This window comes from Gallus gallus, chromosome 1 (genome assembly GCF_016699485.2).
Source record: "Gallus gallus isolate bGalGal1 chromosome 1, bGalGal1.mat.broiler.GRCg7b, whole genome shotgun sequence".
Classification (NCBI taxonomy): Eukaryota; Metazoa; Chordata; class Aves; order Galliformes; family Phasianidae; genus Gallus; species Gallus gallus.
In genome coordinates this window covers 53927369-53944623 of record NC_052532.1, presented here as the reverse complement: position 1 = coordinate 53944623, position 17255 = coordinate 53927369, and the positions used below count along the sequence as shown (strand labels likewise).

General features: G+C 40.5%; 1 protein-coding gene across 6 annotated transcripts; it reads left to right on the top strand.

Moving 5' to 3' along the window:
• Positions 1 to 640: 640 nt before the first annotated feature.
• On the top strand, positions 641 to 16975 carry TCP11X2 (t-complex 11 family, X-linked 2). 6 transcript variants are annotated; one of them, XM_015285929.4, is made up of 11 exons: positions 641 to 688; positions 3685 to 3803; positions 6085 to 6254; positions 7555 to 7687; positions 8618 to 8733; positions 9155 to 9375; positions 9931 to 10067; positions 11025 to 11212; positions 12684 to 12865; positions 13555 to 13727; positions 14288 to 16975. In XM_015285929.4, exons 4-11 carry the CDS (start codon positions 7666 to 7668, stop codon positions 14530 to 14532), a joined length of 1284 nt encoding a protein of 427 aa, XP_015141415.2. In that variant the 5' UTR covers positions 641 to 688; positions 3685 to 3803; positions 6085 to 6254; positions 7555 to 7665; the 3' UTR covers positions 14533 to 16975. The 6 variants fall into 6 exon arrangements, with proteins under 6 accessions (XP_015141415.2, NP_001001897.3, XP_015141401.2 ...); NM_001001897.3 differs by having other exon boundaries at positions 8613 to 8733; XM_015285915.4 differs by having other exon boundaries at positions 7552 to 7687; positions 8613 to 8733.
• The last annotated feature ends 280 nt before the right edge of the window (positions 16976 to 17255 follow it).

Sequence of the window (17255 nt, the reverse complement as noted above, 5' to 3'; positions counted from 1 at the left end):
AAGATGGCGGCGGGGGCAGTGGGGGAGCCAAGATGGCGGCGGGGGGAGTCTCACCCCCATCACTGAGAGGGCAGGGAACCGAGGCTAGGAGCATACTTAAAGCTTCCTCAAAAGCAGGACAAACGAAAGACAAACCCACCCTCAGGCGATGCCCCTACCGAGCTCATTCACCCCCACCCTTACGACCACCGCGGGGGCCCACACACCGCCCAGCCCCTAGGGGCGGCTCGGGGGCAGGGCTTTGCGAGGAGGCCGCGCCCATCGCCGCGTATGGGGCGGGGTCAGCCCGGGTCGACGGCGCTCTTCCGTAAACACCACCCAGCCCTCTGGCCGGCCTTCCCTCGGCCGGGCCCATTCCGCACGGGAGGGGGAGGTGGCGCGACAAGGTTTTTCCTCTGTCACCTCCTCTTGCTCCTCGCCTAGTGATCGGCTCCGGGCACACCGAGGGGACACACACTGTTTCTGGGGGGATGTGAAGAAGCTGACTTAAATCTCTCGGGATAGCTGACAGCTTGCGGCGGGCAGGAAAGAGTTACTTCCCCCCCCCTCTCCTCCCCGTTCCCGGCAGAGATGGGCGCGCCCGAGGAAGGCACTCATAGTCCGGGCTGCTACATAAACCCGGGGGGTGTTTAAAACCCCTGGTGAGCGCCGCGCGGGGAGCACGGGCTGCTCGTGTTTCGGGGCTGTGGTAAGTGAGCAGGGACGGGCAGCCGTGCTGCGTGGTGACTGTGGGCTGGGGGGCTGCGGGGCTGTGGGGCTGTGGGGTGTAGTCCTGCTCTGAGGGTCGCTGCCCTCCGGTATGTTGTGGGGGGCGGCTGTCCCGCTGCCCGTCGGGGGTATTCTCCCCCCCCCTTACGGGCACAGCCGCAGAGTTCAGCCGGCAGCGAATAGCGAGGGCACCCGGGGACGGACACTGAGGGCAGGACAGCTGGGCTGGCGGAGCGGCTCCCCCTTCTCCGCCTTCTCTCCCCCCGGGCCCGTCCTTGGTAACGCTGTTTGTTTTGGTCGGGCAGTGCCAAACTCTGTAACTGTTAAAAACATGGGGCCGGGGGAGGAGACAGGTCGAGGAGGAAGAGGAGGAGCCGGCGGCGGGAGGAGAGCTGCGGTCTGAGGCCCCCCGGCTGTGCCGGGTGGAGGACTGTGTTCGATCCTGTGTGCGGCCCTCGGGATGAAGGGAGAGCTCCGCGGGCTGAGAGACGAAGCTGCCCGGAGTAGCGCTCAACAAAGGCTCTATTCTGCTCCTGTGCCCTGCGGCCGAGGGCTGACAGAGGCAGCGAGAAGGGAAACGCGAGCCGATGCCGCCTTGCTGATAGGGCATCAGCCCAGCGGAGTGAGCGAGATAAAAACCTGTGCAGTAGTCCAGCTGGACAGAACGCTGAGAGAGGAGTGCATGCGGATGAAGGGCTCTGATGAACAAAGCTGCACTGTGGAAAAACTGTCCGTGAAGCTGTTATCTGAAGGAAAATAAGCCCTCCGAACTCTTTTCTCACTCTTAAGATAATGGCTAAAGGAGGCCCTCGGGAATAAAAAGTGTGTGTTCTTGAGAGCTAATCACACCTTGTGATCTTGGGCACATCCACAGTGGTTTGGTGGGGTGAAAGGGAACTGTGCTGGAGCACAGCCATACCATATCTCTGCACTGCCGTACAACGCACTTCTTTCCTATATGGAGTGATACAGAGCTGCCTCAACAGCAGGGCTGTCTGTGCTAGGCTGGTTATTCCTTGTTATTTTAGCTGGAAGCTTGCAGATAGAAAAATGGACTAAAGCTTTGTACATATAGAAAGTATTTTTAACTTGACCTCATGTTTAGGGTTTATCTCTGTGGGGAAAACCTACCGTAGGGAACATGTTTTAGCAGTGGGTTGGGCAGGTGATCTCCAGAGGTCCTTTCCTACCTCTCAGATTGTGTGGGGAGAGGTAAATAAAAGCAACAAACAAAATGGGACTGATCAGAAGAAAGCACTCTGTAATAAAATCCAGTGCCAAACATATCATACCTAAAGTAAAAGTGAACATCTGTTGGTTTTTTTAAAGCAGGAGGAGCAGAGCAGGTTGTAAGCATAGACAGAGCCTTTAATGGAAAAGTGGGATGTTAATCTGTATATTAAAACAAGAGTCTAATATGTAATGCTTAATGAACATATTAAAAATTAGAAGATGGTGTTGTTTATTCAGCATAGAGAGTTAAAAAGGGTCCTGGAAGGCTAAAGGGCTTTTAGAAATATGTAGGTCACTCTGAAGGCAATTTCTCTTGTTTATTTCCAAGAAAACTACAACAGCTACAAATAGTACAATAATGTCAGTGAACAGAGTGCATTCTCAATAGCAAAACACTATTTCTGAACGTGTTCACTATCATTAACTATGTGTTTTCATCAGCAATAAAGAAGACCCTGTGTGCAGCCTTTGCAATGTTCTGTGCCAGTGGAGGATGCACAGTAGTTTACCACCCACCGCCTTACTGTGCTTGCATCCACTGTTTGGTCTCTGTAAGTGTTCAGCAAACATTGATGAATGTCAGCGGATGCAATTTTTCTGCATGGGGAAATTCAATGACACACCTTTGATTCATACATACTTCTGTGTCAGGTGCTGTTCTGTCAGACTGCCCCTCTGCTGCCATCTGTCACATGACAACAAAATGCAATGGAATATTGGTGGGAAGGTTTGACCTCTACTGCCGTACCACCACCATCTGCTTCTACTGTTATGAGCCAACATGAAACAGGAGGCATTTCTTTTAGAGCAGCCCTCATATTTCTTACTTGGAAACTGTATTAATATAAACTTTAATTAATAATTAATAATAAAAATTAATTGTGAACTTGGCCCTTAGTAACTTCTGAGAAGCTCTGAACAAAAGCGTAAGGACTGGAACCTATTGCAGTGAATGTTATAAAAAATGGACTATGTAGCTTGATCCTCTGTTGTAACTAATTAGAAAAGCCGTTTTTGGTTTGTATTTTCATGTTCTCAGTGAAAGTTCTTTCCTTGATCCTGTTGGGTAGCTGTTGAGTAGCATAAAAAAAACTAGATGGCATTTCTGGACCCTGTTTGCTTTGATGTGCTTGCTGCCTTCTCTATCTTATAAACTTCAAGTTTAGCAGTAATGTTCTTAACGTACAGAATACATCCATTTTCTTCCTTGCTACTTGAGGCATTCTACTAGGAAATATACTTACTGCAGCAAACATTGCAGTGCTTTCTTTGATATGCCATCCCGTGTTGGTTTGTTGGGACTCCAGTCTTTTAAAACACTTCTAACAGCGTCTCTACTGTGTGTATATTTGCAAACATGAACTGTAGGAGTAGGTAGGTTCTCAGTGCATCAAAATAAGTCATGGTTCTCTTTCAGATGCGACTATTTGTTGCTGTAAGATCCTTTGCTTGGAATACTGTGTAAATACTTAATGTATCTAGAAATTTAATTTCCACCTTAACTATTTGGTCATCTTGAGCATAAGATTGTGATAGAAAATGGCAATGCTGTATTGCTTCTGTGGCTGGTTTGGTACTGCTTACTGTTAGAAATGCTTTGCAAGTCTGAATATTTGATTATTTGAATATATTACTAAAACTATCATACAACTAAGAGGAAGTTCTTGATGATGTATAAACTCTGTGATATTTCTTTCCTTTTTAATATCTATTTGATCTCTTTCATGTTCTTTTGATATCTAGGCTGAAGCAGTAGACACGCCGTGAAGGCAAGGGATTTACAAGACCTCTTGGGCAACTACGCATCTAACAACGCACATCAGTTTTTTCCATGGACCACGTGCAACATTGACCTTCTGGAGGTTAGTTATTTGTATATGAATAAAGAGACTCTAGGCATGATTCTAGCCAGGAAATTCTGTTCTGTGTTGATGCAGAAGCAATAGATGGTTGAGTAACATATGCTTTGCGGGCTCACAAGGGTTACTGTAAGCAAGTAGTTCCACATCAGGAACCTGCAGTGTATTTCTACAGTGAGGTTACTTGTCACAGCTAGTTTCTAGTCAGGTTTGGCTTTGAGATGTGTAACACAAATCATAGTAGAGTAGTTCTACTTCTGCATAACATGAATGAGTGACTCATTTCTAGTTGTAACTTAAATACCATTTCCATCGAAAATATCTCTGAGCCTTTTGGCTTGCCGAGTTTTCTTGCAACTCTTTATTTTGCCTAGACAGTACTATAAATACATATTTCAGTTTTGTTAGGTATGGTAAAATCACTGTTTTAATAAAAGACTTCTAATATTATGTACCACAGCTAGAGGCTCTGAAGTGACCTGATAGTGATCTTTCAGTATCTAAAGGGGAGCTACTGGAAAGAAGGGGACAGACTCTTCAGTAGGGTCTGAGGTGATAGAACAAGGGGAAATAGCCTCAAGCTTAAGGAGGGGAGATTTAGGTTACATATAAGGAAAAGATCTTTTACAGTGAGGATGGTGAGGCACTACAGCAGACTTGTGGTGGATGCCCTGTTCCTGGAAACTTTCAAGGCGAGGTTGAGTGAGGCCCTGGGCAACCTGATCTAGCTGTGGTGTCCCTGTTCATTGCAGGGGAGTTGGACTAGATGACATTCAGAAGTCCCTTCCAACTCTAAGGATTCTATGATTGTATGAACTAGAGCTGAAAGCCTTGAACCTATGACCTATACGCTGATGTATGGTCTCTTAGTGACTTCTCCAGTAAGTTAATAAACAGTTAGCTGTCCTTGTTGATGTGATCCCCTTCACAAAATAGAGCAGAAAGACACTCAAATGCATCGTCTTTCCTCTTGGGGGTGGAGGAGGAAGCAAACACCAAACAGCTATTAATCATCTCAATTAGCAGGGGAGTATTCATCAGTGGAATAACTCAAGTTATAAAGGTCTGTTCAGCACGAGCTGGTACCTGAGAAACCAAGCGCTCTGAGCTGTAACTAGGAGCTAACATAAAGAGATCATAATCCTCGTCCTCTTTTATCTACCTCACAGCCCCACAATACATTGATTCACGTAACTACACACAACAATCATTCTTTTGCTGCCAAGAGTGGCTTTTTCCAAGTTCAGTGGAGTTTCAAAGTGCAGTATCCTTTGCTTGCTTGTGCTGATGCTGTTTAATCATAAGTAAAGCCATGTTACTTACTGTGTCTCTTCATAAAGTCTACTCCAGGGTACTTCGTGGCCTTAGTCAGTGGTGGACTGCTCCTTTTGGTATCTGGGCCAAATTCCTCTGGGAGTAGTTATGACCAACTTCCAATTTCTCATTTTAATGCGATGATGAACATCTTTTTACTTCCTGATTTAGAATATTAATCATCTTTATTGAACTACGCAGCTGTCCAAGTTCTGTGTAGTTGCGGATTATCTGCCTGGGAGGCAGTTGCCTTATGTAGATAGAAGTACAATGAAGCACGAAACTTCATAGGATGTTATTTCTCACATACACTGAATGCAGTGCTTGAGGCTTAGAGATGCTGTTTAAATTAAAGCATAAAAACCTACCTGCCCTCTCACTCCTGGAGCAGTATTTTTGGGGTCTCTGCCATTTTCAGTCTGATTTTGAGCAAAGTCTCACCTAAAGCAGCAGGCCGGGCTTCTTGATGCATCGTGTCAGAAATCTAGCACTCTGAACTACTTGCCCATTCTTCCCCAGCAACTTCTCTGCTTGCTTCAGAGTTGTTGCTCTCAGTCTGTGACAGGAAGCTAATTGCTAAACATCACTTGATGGTGAAGTCAGGTGGGGGATGGTAACACCCTGATAAATGTCTTTATATTTGGAGATTGAGAGCTTCCAAAATTCTGTCAGCAAGCAACCTGGGGGAGTTTCTGTCAGTAGTTTGGGTTGTTGTTGTTGTTGTTTTTTTAATCTAATCAATTTAAAGATTGATTATGTTAGAGATGGTAAAATATGGAATGGCCAAAGGTACAAAAATTTATTGTAGGACAGATAGAGTTTATTAATAACTGCGTGATTCTGCATGTGTCAAGCCAGATCTTTTTTGTAGTGCTTTTTAAGGAAGACAACTCCTTGTTCCTTGTTCACACTATAATCTGTATTCAGCTTAGAAAACCAAAAAACATAGGAAGTATGTTTGTCTTTCTAGATCTTGTTTACTTCACCAGCTAAAGGGGAGCACAATGCCTCTCAACGATGACCAGAACAGTGATTCAGATTCTTCTCGCCTCTCTGAAAGTACAGCTTCTTCTAGTGACTCTGAATATTCAAGGCAGAGCTTTAACAGCGATTCTTCAAGCAAACCCAGTTCCCCAGCGTGTAAGCTTATTTCAACCTTACCTGTGCTGTGCATTGACACTTAAGGATAGCCTATCCTCTGTCTCTTTCATGTAGTAGTTAGAGCCTTGAATCTGAATCTGTGTTTAAGGGTATTAAATGAAATGTGTAGCATTCTCATGGCCATAGAGCAGCACATTTCTTTTTGTGTGGAGTATCACTGATAGCTTTATCTGTGGGGGTGTCTCTGTTGGCTGCTTCCCTTCAGAAAATGGAAGGAAGGTGTACCACCATGGGTATCCTAGTCTAAAATTAATCTTGATGTTGGTAGCAGTCGCTCACTCAACCAAACTCACTTTGCCTTTTATGTGCAAAGGGTGGATTTTGGGCCACACTGTTCAAAATTATATCTTTTCAACATAAAATTAACTTAGTGTTACCTAAAGTAACCTATGATTTTAATATTTCTCTGGTAAATACTAGGATTGAACACTCATTTGCGCAAGGAAGATATTTCCTGAATGAGTATTGATAAATAAAACCTTAATTAAAATGTGCTTAGTGTTGGTATCTGTAAGCATTCTCAGACCATGCATACCTGGTTAGTGTCCAAATAAGTGAAATCTTGCATTAAAACAGGCTTGTTAGTGGAGCAGCAATTGGCAATTAGCTCTTGACTCCTAAAGAGTAGTACTGACAGAATAATAATCACAAATATTAAATGGGAGAACTTGGGGTTTAAAAGCAGGGGTCTTAGAAACACTCCTGCTTTCAAATATACTTTAGGAATGTTTACATTCTTAAGACATATTTGTTTAGGAAAGGGACTGTAACTTATGATGCATTCACTATGGTTCTTAAGTAGGGGTTTATTAAATCGGTAACGTCAGAACCTTTTGTGCAGGCAAGAAAGGCATTATCACGTGCTCCAGATTATGGTGCAAGTCTGGTATCTGTTGCCTGTGCTTTTCTTCTGGTGAATCCTATAGAACAACTGGCAGGAAGTCTGTGGACTATAAGGTCCCGTTTTGAAGGAGAAAAACTATCTCCATTAAGATGCAAAAACATAAAACTGCTTTTAAAAACGTGGTGTTACCCACCCATCCACGCACGCAAACATACACACACCCCCGATAAGCTGGGAGTTTCCTGAGTTAGTGTTTTAAGAAGATACAGAGGTCTGGTAATCCTAGCTTCTTTCTTCTAAAGCACTAGAGTCCAATTAGCAAGAAGCAAAATGTCTTGCCTTGTTACTTGCGTGCAAGGTTGCTAATTTTTAATAATACTTTGAATTGCACTTACCTACCATAGCGCTTTGTCTTGATTTTGTTTGATCCAGCAGCAAGTCCTCCCAAGATGGTTACATTTGATGAACTGATGGCAGCTGCAAGAAATTTATCCAACTTGACATTAGCTCATGAAATTGCTGTAAATGCAAATTTCTGTATAAAACATGAAGACCACCCACAGAACAGGTAAGGGCATGAATTTTTCCACAAAGCAAGATTGAGAAGAGAGGAGAAATACAGCAGCATCAAAGCAAACAAACACTACTACGTTTTGAAAGGCTGTGGATGTTTCTAACACAACTCCAGGAGTCACTCTCAAAGCTATCTTGCTCAGAGCAAGTATTGCCACCCAGCTGGGTTGATAGATGTAGAACATCTTCTGCTGTTTTAAATGTCATGTGGAAGGTGAAAAGCTAATGTCACATGAATTCACATAGTGAAAATAAGAGTGTGGGTCTGTTCTGTGTAGTTCAAGTCCTGCAGAGAAGATGAAATAGTGGGCTTCTATATAGCTGTTTGTAGTAGCTATTTGGTCTTGTGACAGTAAAGAAGATGAGGCTCATCATTAATTTATCTCTAATACTACACCAAAGGAGATGTAAAAGGATCTGGAGATCCAGAGGAAGTGAGAAATACCTTCCTCATTGTAGATGGTTAAAATGTTCTTGATTACAGATGTCTTTTTAACTTAAAAACCTCATATCTTGAGAAAATTAACATGAAAGACAATCAAGTTTTTAATTGCAAAAATTCCCTAAGTGATAATTACGTGATGGATGCATTTTTGAGAAAGCTTAGCACATAACACACAAGGTTAGGACAAACAGTGCAAATTTGGTAAGGAAAGAGGAAAGGCAGTATCTCTATAACTGCATCCGAACTATCAGCAGTACTTTCTAATACAGTGTTTTGGGAAAGGCTTCTTGGCATAGGTCATGTTTTAGGAGCTGATGGTCTACAGCACAAGAAAAATATTGTTTCAGGTCATGTGATAGCCAGCAATGTGTTGTATGTTTCCAGCAAGTCACTGGGTTAACCCTAAAACACTTCTACCAAGAATGAAGGCTATTTAGTGGTCTCTTTCTCTGTCTGTAATTGACTTCTTCCACAGCTTAGCAGGCACAGTGAAACAAATAGTACACAAGGCATTTTGGGATCACCTGGAATCAGAACTGAATGAAGACCCTCCAGAATATGAACATGCTATCAAGCTCTTTGAGGAAATTAAGGAGGTAACATTTTTTCCCTCTCCAATAGTTTTGTCAGGTCTGAGTCTAGTCATTCACTGAAGGTTCTGTTAATCCATAGTCAAGCCAACGTTTTGAGTTCCTGCTTTTAAAATGAAGCCACGATTATACAGAATATATTATTTATATTAATTGTGATTATGGCCACACACATAGGTGCACGTCCAGTCAGCTTTCAGTGCAGGATAGTTAGCTGCAAGTCAAAACTATTCTCAAAGCTTAACATTTCCACTGATTTCTGTCTGACTGCACAGCCTTTTTCTTGCTACCTTGGATTGTGTCCAGTCTTAATCTATCCTGTTACAGCTAAATACACTTGATGCTAGTACTAATCTTATTTCAACATGTTTACAAAGTGCTTTGGTTTTTATTGATAAGCTTTTCATGTTTTTCCCCCCTACTTTAGATTCTTCTTTCCTTCCTGACTCCAGGAGCAAACAGGATTCAAAATCAAATTTGTGAAGTTCTGGACACAGATCTTATAAGGCAGCAGGCAGAACACAATGCTGTTGATATTCATGGGCTAGCTAACTATATCATCAACACTATGGGAAAATTATGTGCTCCAATAAGAGACAACGATATAAAACAGTTAAAAGCAACTGAAAATATTGTAGAATTACTGAGGTTGGTATTTGGGTCGTTTTTACACAGGAAAAAAAAATCTCAAATCTCACAGAGCATCTGGGCAGTGAAAGACGGTGGGGAAGGTCTTAAATAGTGGCATTTTTTAATTGTTCTCTAATTGTAAGAAAACTTGCACAGCAGAAGCATTAAAGGCAAGAGGCAATTGCTACAACGTTCTGTGGCTGGAATGTAATGTCTATCCTAATGCAATGAGTAGAATGCCTGATTTAAAACTACTGACTCTGAGTAGTTAAACATTAAACAGCAACACCACCACCACTTGAAATAATGTTTCTGAGACTGCTATTTCAGTCTTGTTCATTCTCTCAAAATACAGAAGGCATATTCATTCTTCCTTGAACTTTTTATTGCATGCTTCCTTCAAGTATTCAGAATAAGAAAAGTAACATTGTGACTGCTACATTTAAATAACAAGGAAGGAGAATCCTTCACCAATATGGGGATTACAGTGCTAATGAAGGTGTGCCTCACTTCTACTGATTAAAATCAATGGACTGTTCTAGCTGTCTTATTTTAAACTGTCTCTTCTTTCAGGCAAATCTTCCATGTCCTGGACCTGATGAAAATGGATGTAGCAAATTACACAATTCAAAGCCTTAGACCGTACCTTCGGCGTAATTTGGTGGACTATGAAAGAACAAAATTCCAGGAAATTCTTGAAGAAACACCAAGTAGGTGTTCTGGAAGCTGTATTTCATTTAAACCTTTAAAATATATGTGTATTTAAGGATGTGTTAGGGAATCTCTCAGTTGCAGTTAACTTAGAGGAAAAACTCCTGTAAGCAAATGCTGATTTATTGTTAAGCATCTTTTGGCTATTGGGTGTTTTCTGACAAATTTGTGTTTGTCAAATTGAGTAATATCTGAAAAACCAACAGTGACTCTTACTATCTGGAGGCAGAAGCCTAGTGTTTTGTATAGAAAGATGAGACTTCTTTTCTATCCAGCAAGTCTGTTAGTCTGAAGTATATGTGGAAAGCCAGTTAGTGTGCCTGGGAAGTCAGAAGGAACGGGAGTTAGAAATTTTTTTTAATGCAGACTTTGAGAAGTTTCTTTAGCCACCTTGATCCACTGGTACAGATTTTGCTTAATATTGCAAAGCAGCCTTTAAGAGAACATTTTTAAAAGCAGAGGAGAAAAGTAAACTTGCATCTTAAGTAGTGGCTTCTGGAACGGGAACCCTAAGCCACTGATACACCCAGCGGTGTTTCTAAATGCAGCCTGTCAAGTAACTTTAAAAGGATTCATTTGCTGTTAATACAGTTTCTCCTTTCACCTCTTCTTTCCAGTCCTGTGACCCAACTACTTAGTTGCCTCCCTGAAAGAGGAAGAAATGAATTGGGTCCTTGGAGTTTTGAGGGGTTTTTATCATCAAAAATCTTGACTGAAGTCCTACAGTTTCTTACTGGGTTTGTGCAAACTAGTTAGAATATTAAGGTGATCAGCAGATGTGGTCATGAAAAAAGCAAGGGAGAGATTGACTTCTCTGAAGGCATAGTGTCTACTGTGTTTTCTCAGTTTTCAGAAATACATGTTAACCTTGCTTATGTTATATATTCACCTCTCTTCCTCAAGTTACTGCTCTGATGGAAGTATACAATAAATCTGTGCTGATTTGCAATGCTTAGGTGCTCTGGATCTCACAACAGAATGGATAAAGGAATCAATAGAAGATGAATTGTCATCCATTTCCAATGAATCATCCTCATCCCCTGGTGCTGATCATAGTTCTAAATCAAGTATTAGTCCTACACTGGTGCTAAACAATGGCTACTTGAAACTATTACAATGGGACTACCACAAAACAATTCCAGAGGTCAGTGTGTTCAGATTTCTAGCTGTATGAAAATACTGATGTAGCATGATAATCATGCTATTAATGACAACAGGCGAAACATTCTCTTGTGGTTCTTAATTTTTTTGAGTAGTAAAACTGGAAATTGGCTAGTCCTGTTTTCTGAACTGAGATGGGGCAAGTTCAATAACCAGAAAAGTTTGTTTCCTCTCTCCAATCATAGCTCACCAGCTCCACCCTAAGAGCAGTCATGCCCATGGTCAAAGGCTGGACCTTGTATTGATGGTGCTTGGCTTTCTTTATACATACATACATATATAGATATATGTGTGTGTGTATATGTGTGTGTGTGTGTATATATATATATATATATATGTATTTCTTTTTGTGAGAGAGAGATCTGTCTGTAGTACCTTGTTTTCCTAAACAGAATGACAGAAACAAGAATTGGTGGGATCAGGTTGAGAATCTCTTACTTTTTAGCAGAATCATTAAGAACTTGAAGCTCACTATAGTGGCTATTTGTAGTTTCTCTATGCATGTAAACTACTGCTTCAAGAATCACTGGTATTTCCCTCCAACTCCTGATTACCGACCTCTGCCACTTTAAATAAAGCCAGTGTGAAATTGTCTATCAGTCAGCAGTAAAATTAGCAACTGCAGCAAGCATCTTTACTGCTATACTTAGTGGCTTGGCAGAGAATTCCCAGACTAAATGGGGGTACTCTTAGTGCTCCCAGTCAGCAGAAGAAAGGGAAAATACCTTACTCTTACCATTCTTCTACCAAGTTGAGTAAGAGCTACATGCAGGTATCTTCTGGTGAATCTAGACTGTCCAAGTATGAGATTACTATTAAATAGTTGAATGTTAATGCCCAGCTCATCAGTGGGGGATTTGGTTATCATGAACTTTCAAACTTAAATAAAACTGATTTAAAAAAAAAAAAAAAACCCTACATTTAGTTGTGGTAATTATATTCTTGGTATGATCTGCTGGCTTTTTGCCTGTAGCATTATAGGTGACTCACAGAACCTGCTCAGGTGGTTGAACTGATGTTTGTCATGCACAATTGTTCATCACTGCCTATCAACTGCAGGTGATGGCACTTCTCAAAAGACAGCTGAATCCAGAAGACTATTCTGTCTAATCCTAGTCACTACAGTGTCTTCTGGATCTCAGAAGCATTCCACATCATGGGCTGAATTGTTGGCTGCAGATATCAGTCAGCAATGAAGAGAAATATGATGCAATTTCTTCACTGTTTTGTTCACTGGAGGCCTCATCTTTCCTCCTCACCACAGACTGACTTCTGATGCTTGTGCATAATGCCATTTTGTGCAGTGCTGCATATTCAGAATGTTTTAACTGCTGTATCTTCTGACTTGCATAGTTGTTATTTAAAAGTGTTAATGTTTCATGACTAAATCCTATTTGTCCTGCCTACTTTTCTCCCTCCATATTCCTAAACTGGTGTTATTGTTTTGCTTCTAGACTCTAATAACAGATGAAGTTCGTCTTCAGGAGTTGAGAGAAAAGCTGAATCAATTAAAAATCATAGCTTGTGTTTGTCTCATAACAAACAATATGGTGGGTGCAGCAATTGTAAACGTGCCTGATTTTGCCAGCCAACTGAAAAGAATCTCTGTTCCTCTTCTTGAAGGCATGAGCAAGAAGTAAGGCCTTGTTTAACCCTCATCATACTTTTTTAACAGGGAGTACCAAGCAGATCTAAAAACTCAGGGGAAAACAGTTCAAATGTTATAGCCACCATTTGTTGATCACGAATAGCAAAAGAAGGAGGCATTTGGATAATGCTCTCAGTACTGTACTTTAACTTCTGGTTAGTCCTAAAGTCAGGAAGGCAGTTGGGCTTTGGTGTTTGTAGATCCCTTCTAACTGAACTGTTCTAATACTAGAAGGGCTGCAGCAATATATTCCAAGTCATTTTTGCCAGTTGATTCAAGTTTACTATAGGTAGCTTAAGGTATATGGCATCTAATGTTGTTACAGCTTTTGCTAAAAGTATGATGCAATCTCTGAGTGTCTCAAAAAAAACCCCAAACAACTTCCATTTTACTTTTTCCTCATGAAATGCTATGAATCGAGCCCTGAGGAATGCGTAAGCTCCAGGTCAGTGTGAGTTGGTGTTATTGCTGCATGCTGAAAATGGTCATCTGAAAGATCTTATCTTATAGATGCTGACTTATATCTGTAGAAGTACACAAATCTGCTGATAACATTTCTATATTCTGCCATTGCAGAGGGCAGGTTGAAAATGAAGGGGAAGAGTGATAGTAAGTTCACTTTAAACTGTGACAGAAACTGTAAATCTTGTTAATGCTTTTCTATTTCTTTCTTCCAGAACTTTTGATTTGAAAGAAGCTCTGAATGCTATTGGCATTCAGATTTGCATCAAAGTGAATGAGTCTCTCGCTGAAAGAGATCTTCCTACTCTTAATACAGAAATGCAGAATAATTTGATGGGTCAAATCGCAAGTATTGTTGAGGAGAATAACCCCGTCAGTTCCTTGATTGGTTAGTAAGAAAATACATCATTGTCTTACTGTGTGTGTCTGTATAGAAGCTGTTAGTTACGTTTTCAAACTTACTTCCAGCAAGCTTAATTAGCTGTCTGTTTTTAAAGCACATTCTTAGTGCAGTAAAATACTGGATCAGCTAAGAGTGAAGAAATGTTGCTTACCTGGAGACTGTGCTCTGGGTTTGCTGCAGGGTATGGTTTGGTGTAGTGAGGAGAAATTCTGTAAGTGTCCTTACCGGCCTAGAGATGCCTGAGCTTTGAAGGATACTCAGTCTCTCCTCTGTCATCTTTGGGTTTAAACCCAGAGGGTTTTTTAGTTAGTACCTACTACCTTTTAGTTAAAGTACTTTGTTGCAGCAGGGTAATGCTCTGTCTGCCTCTCAGGAGCTAGCTGCAAAAGGCTTCTGGTATTGTTTCCCTCTGCAAGATGAGCTTGGGAAAGAGTAGTTCCCTCTATTATTGAATTTCTTGTACTGATGTGCAGAGCACTTGGGAAGTGAGTGTGTCTTTATCTTGGATTTACATTGTTCTGAGCATACTTGATATTATGTTTCAGATAAACGGATCCAGTTGTTCATGAAAAGCTTGCTTGCTCTTCCAAGTTTTCGGAAATGTATGCCTACACTGCCAGGAGGCCTTTCTGTGATTCAACCAGAGATGGAACTCGTTGGATCTCAATTTGCAAGCATTGTAGAATTTAATAAACAAGTGTATGGACCATTCTATGCAAACATACTTAAAAAACTACTTTTTCCTGAGGCAGCAATAGGGAAAGCAGGAATAGAAGCACCCAGCAACTGAAAAAACAACAACAACAAATACCCACCTATTTCTGTCCCCTTTTCTTTTACCTTTGGTCTTTTTTAATAGAGAGATTATAGTCCGGCTCCCCCACTAAGAACTCCAGTGACTATTAATGAGAGCAAGCTTGTAAACTGTATATGGATGGTTTCTGAAATCCACTGGCAATAAATTAATTTCAATTAAATATATATTTTAATGAACTAAGCCTGCTTAATGGACCGTGGCACTTGTATTTCACCTTTTGAGACAAGCGTTTATTATTTGTATTTGTGGTGGGGAAGAGATGGTGAAGTACTTTGTTTTGCCACCATTAAAACATAATATTTTTAAAAATATATTTACATATATCAATGCTATTTTGAGATGACAGAATAATTGTAGATAAAATGCACTATGCTTACATTGTATTTTTTACAGCAGCATCTAATAAAAAAATCATTATTCTGAAAAGACTTTGAAGTAAAAAAAGTATAACTGCTTTTGTAACCAAATCCAGGTTTATAGTAGGCCAACTCTGGTGCTCCTGCAAATACTGGAACTAAACTTAGCCCACGTTATGTTCAGGAATGCCAGTATTACAAGTTGTTCTGGTATGGAAGTTGCAGAAGAAGCATTCATTATTTAAAATAGGAATCATTCAGTGGTTGTCAACTGGACAAGATGGAGAGATGAAACACTTCAGAAACACGATGCCAGGCATGGGATGGGGTGGGAATGCAAATGTGTATGATACCCATGTAGCAAATGTCATACAGATCTTAAGTGTAACCTCTAATATATATATATATATATACGTAAATTGGTCTTAATGGGTACTAAATATTTTTAAGGTTGGGCTTTCTGACCTTTATTCTCAAAATTATTTCTTACTCTCTTGACTTTGGGAGAGCTCTTACAGAGTACAACAGAGGACCTTCACTTTCTGTAATCTGTTGGATAAGGGCCTAGAATGTTCAAAATGTATTTTGGGTACTCTTGTGTCAGAAAGCAGACAAGCAGACCCCTTGCAATTCTTGAAAATGTTATGTTCACTCTCAGTAGGTGTCTGAGAGAAGTATGTCTTCATTTTAGATTTATATTGTTCTGAATTTGTCTTTCTCAAAATCCCTGCAGATTCAGCCCCAATACTTGGTTCCCATTTAAGACAGCAGGAATCTTGCATACAGAAATAGGATAGGATTGGAACTGAGAGATATGGAAGTAAACTTCTGTAAGTTTACATGTTTTATTCTGCATATTTCAGATTACTGGGAATAGATACTGCTGCAATACGTAGTATACGCATGTTCTTGTCTATGAAAATGAATCATAATTTACTTGAAAATGATCCTTTAATATATTATCATACAGTGGTCCTTTTAAAGTGTCAGATATATATAAATTCCATGTGGTACAAGTTAAATAGCTTGTTTTTAATATTTTATACTACAATCTATTCTTATCGATGCGAAGAGTTGCCCATAAAAGCTTAATGTGCTACACACATTGTGTATATATTACTATGTCTATCATAACGAAACTGGGCATTATTAGCACTGTGGTTTTGTAGTCCGTTTTTACAGAATTGTGTACTCTTTTTAGTGAGGGAAATGACTTCTTGTCAGCTGTTCCTCAGTGTCTGAGGACTTTGGCCATATGTACTTGGTATGAAAATCTTTTTTCTGAAAGGCCTTGTTAGAAAACAAATGGCTATAATGCACTTCTGTTCTGTCCTTTGTAAAAAAAGCATTTGTAAAACTGAATATGTATTCTGAAGGGAACTTCTATTGAAGCCTGAAAAACCCGAGAAAGGAACTCTTAGAATACAATAACTGTGCCAGGAGGTAAAAGGGGTTGATTCAAACAGGTATGGAACTTCGACATGCAATTCAAAATCAGCAAGAGAAGAATGCATTTCAAAAGCACTTGTGGGAAATTATGATTTGCTACACCCTTGGAAATACATACTTTGAGTTTCAGCCAAAAGATGATTTTTTTAATGGGTATTGGAAGAACATTTATAATGTGACTATGAACTCTCAATACAATATATACATTCTACTCATTCTACTCTACTACTACTTTAAAGAAAAACTTTTTTTTTTTTTGGTGTGACTTGAAAAGGGCATTTTATGGCATGGCCTGTGTTTCAAGTGCTTGTTTAATGTATCTTAATTTTTATTTAATGTTTCAACCATCAGGATTGCATCTGTTTAATGTCATGTTATTGCATGCTGTAGACTCTACCCTGGCTGAAAAGCACTTGCCTTCCACACTGAAGCTGTCCTTGTGAAACAAGATGCCATTCTGTAACAGCTTATTTTGTTGAAATACAGATCTTTGAAGTTTTGTATGCATTCAGTTATTTGTGATACCATTGTGCTGAAAAGTCTCTTATGCAAATTGTTTCTGGAATGTAATGGATCATGTTAAATGCTGAAGATAAAGGACTGTGCTAATATGTTGTGGCTCTTGCCTTTTTCTGTAACTTTCCAGTTTCAGCTGGAGCATAGAGCAAAAGGTATTTATTACACATTCAGAGCTGTCCTTGACAGCTGGCTCTTGATGAAATCAATGTACCCTCCAAGTGATCATAGATGAGCATGTCTGGAGACAGGTAATGGAGCTGTGAAGGGTCTGGAGCACAAGTCTTACAGGGAGTGGCTGAGGGAACTGGAGTTGTTCAGTCTGGAGGGGGGAGGCTCAGGGGGGACTTCATTGCTCTCTACAGTGACCTGAAA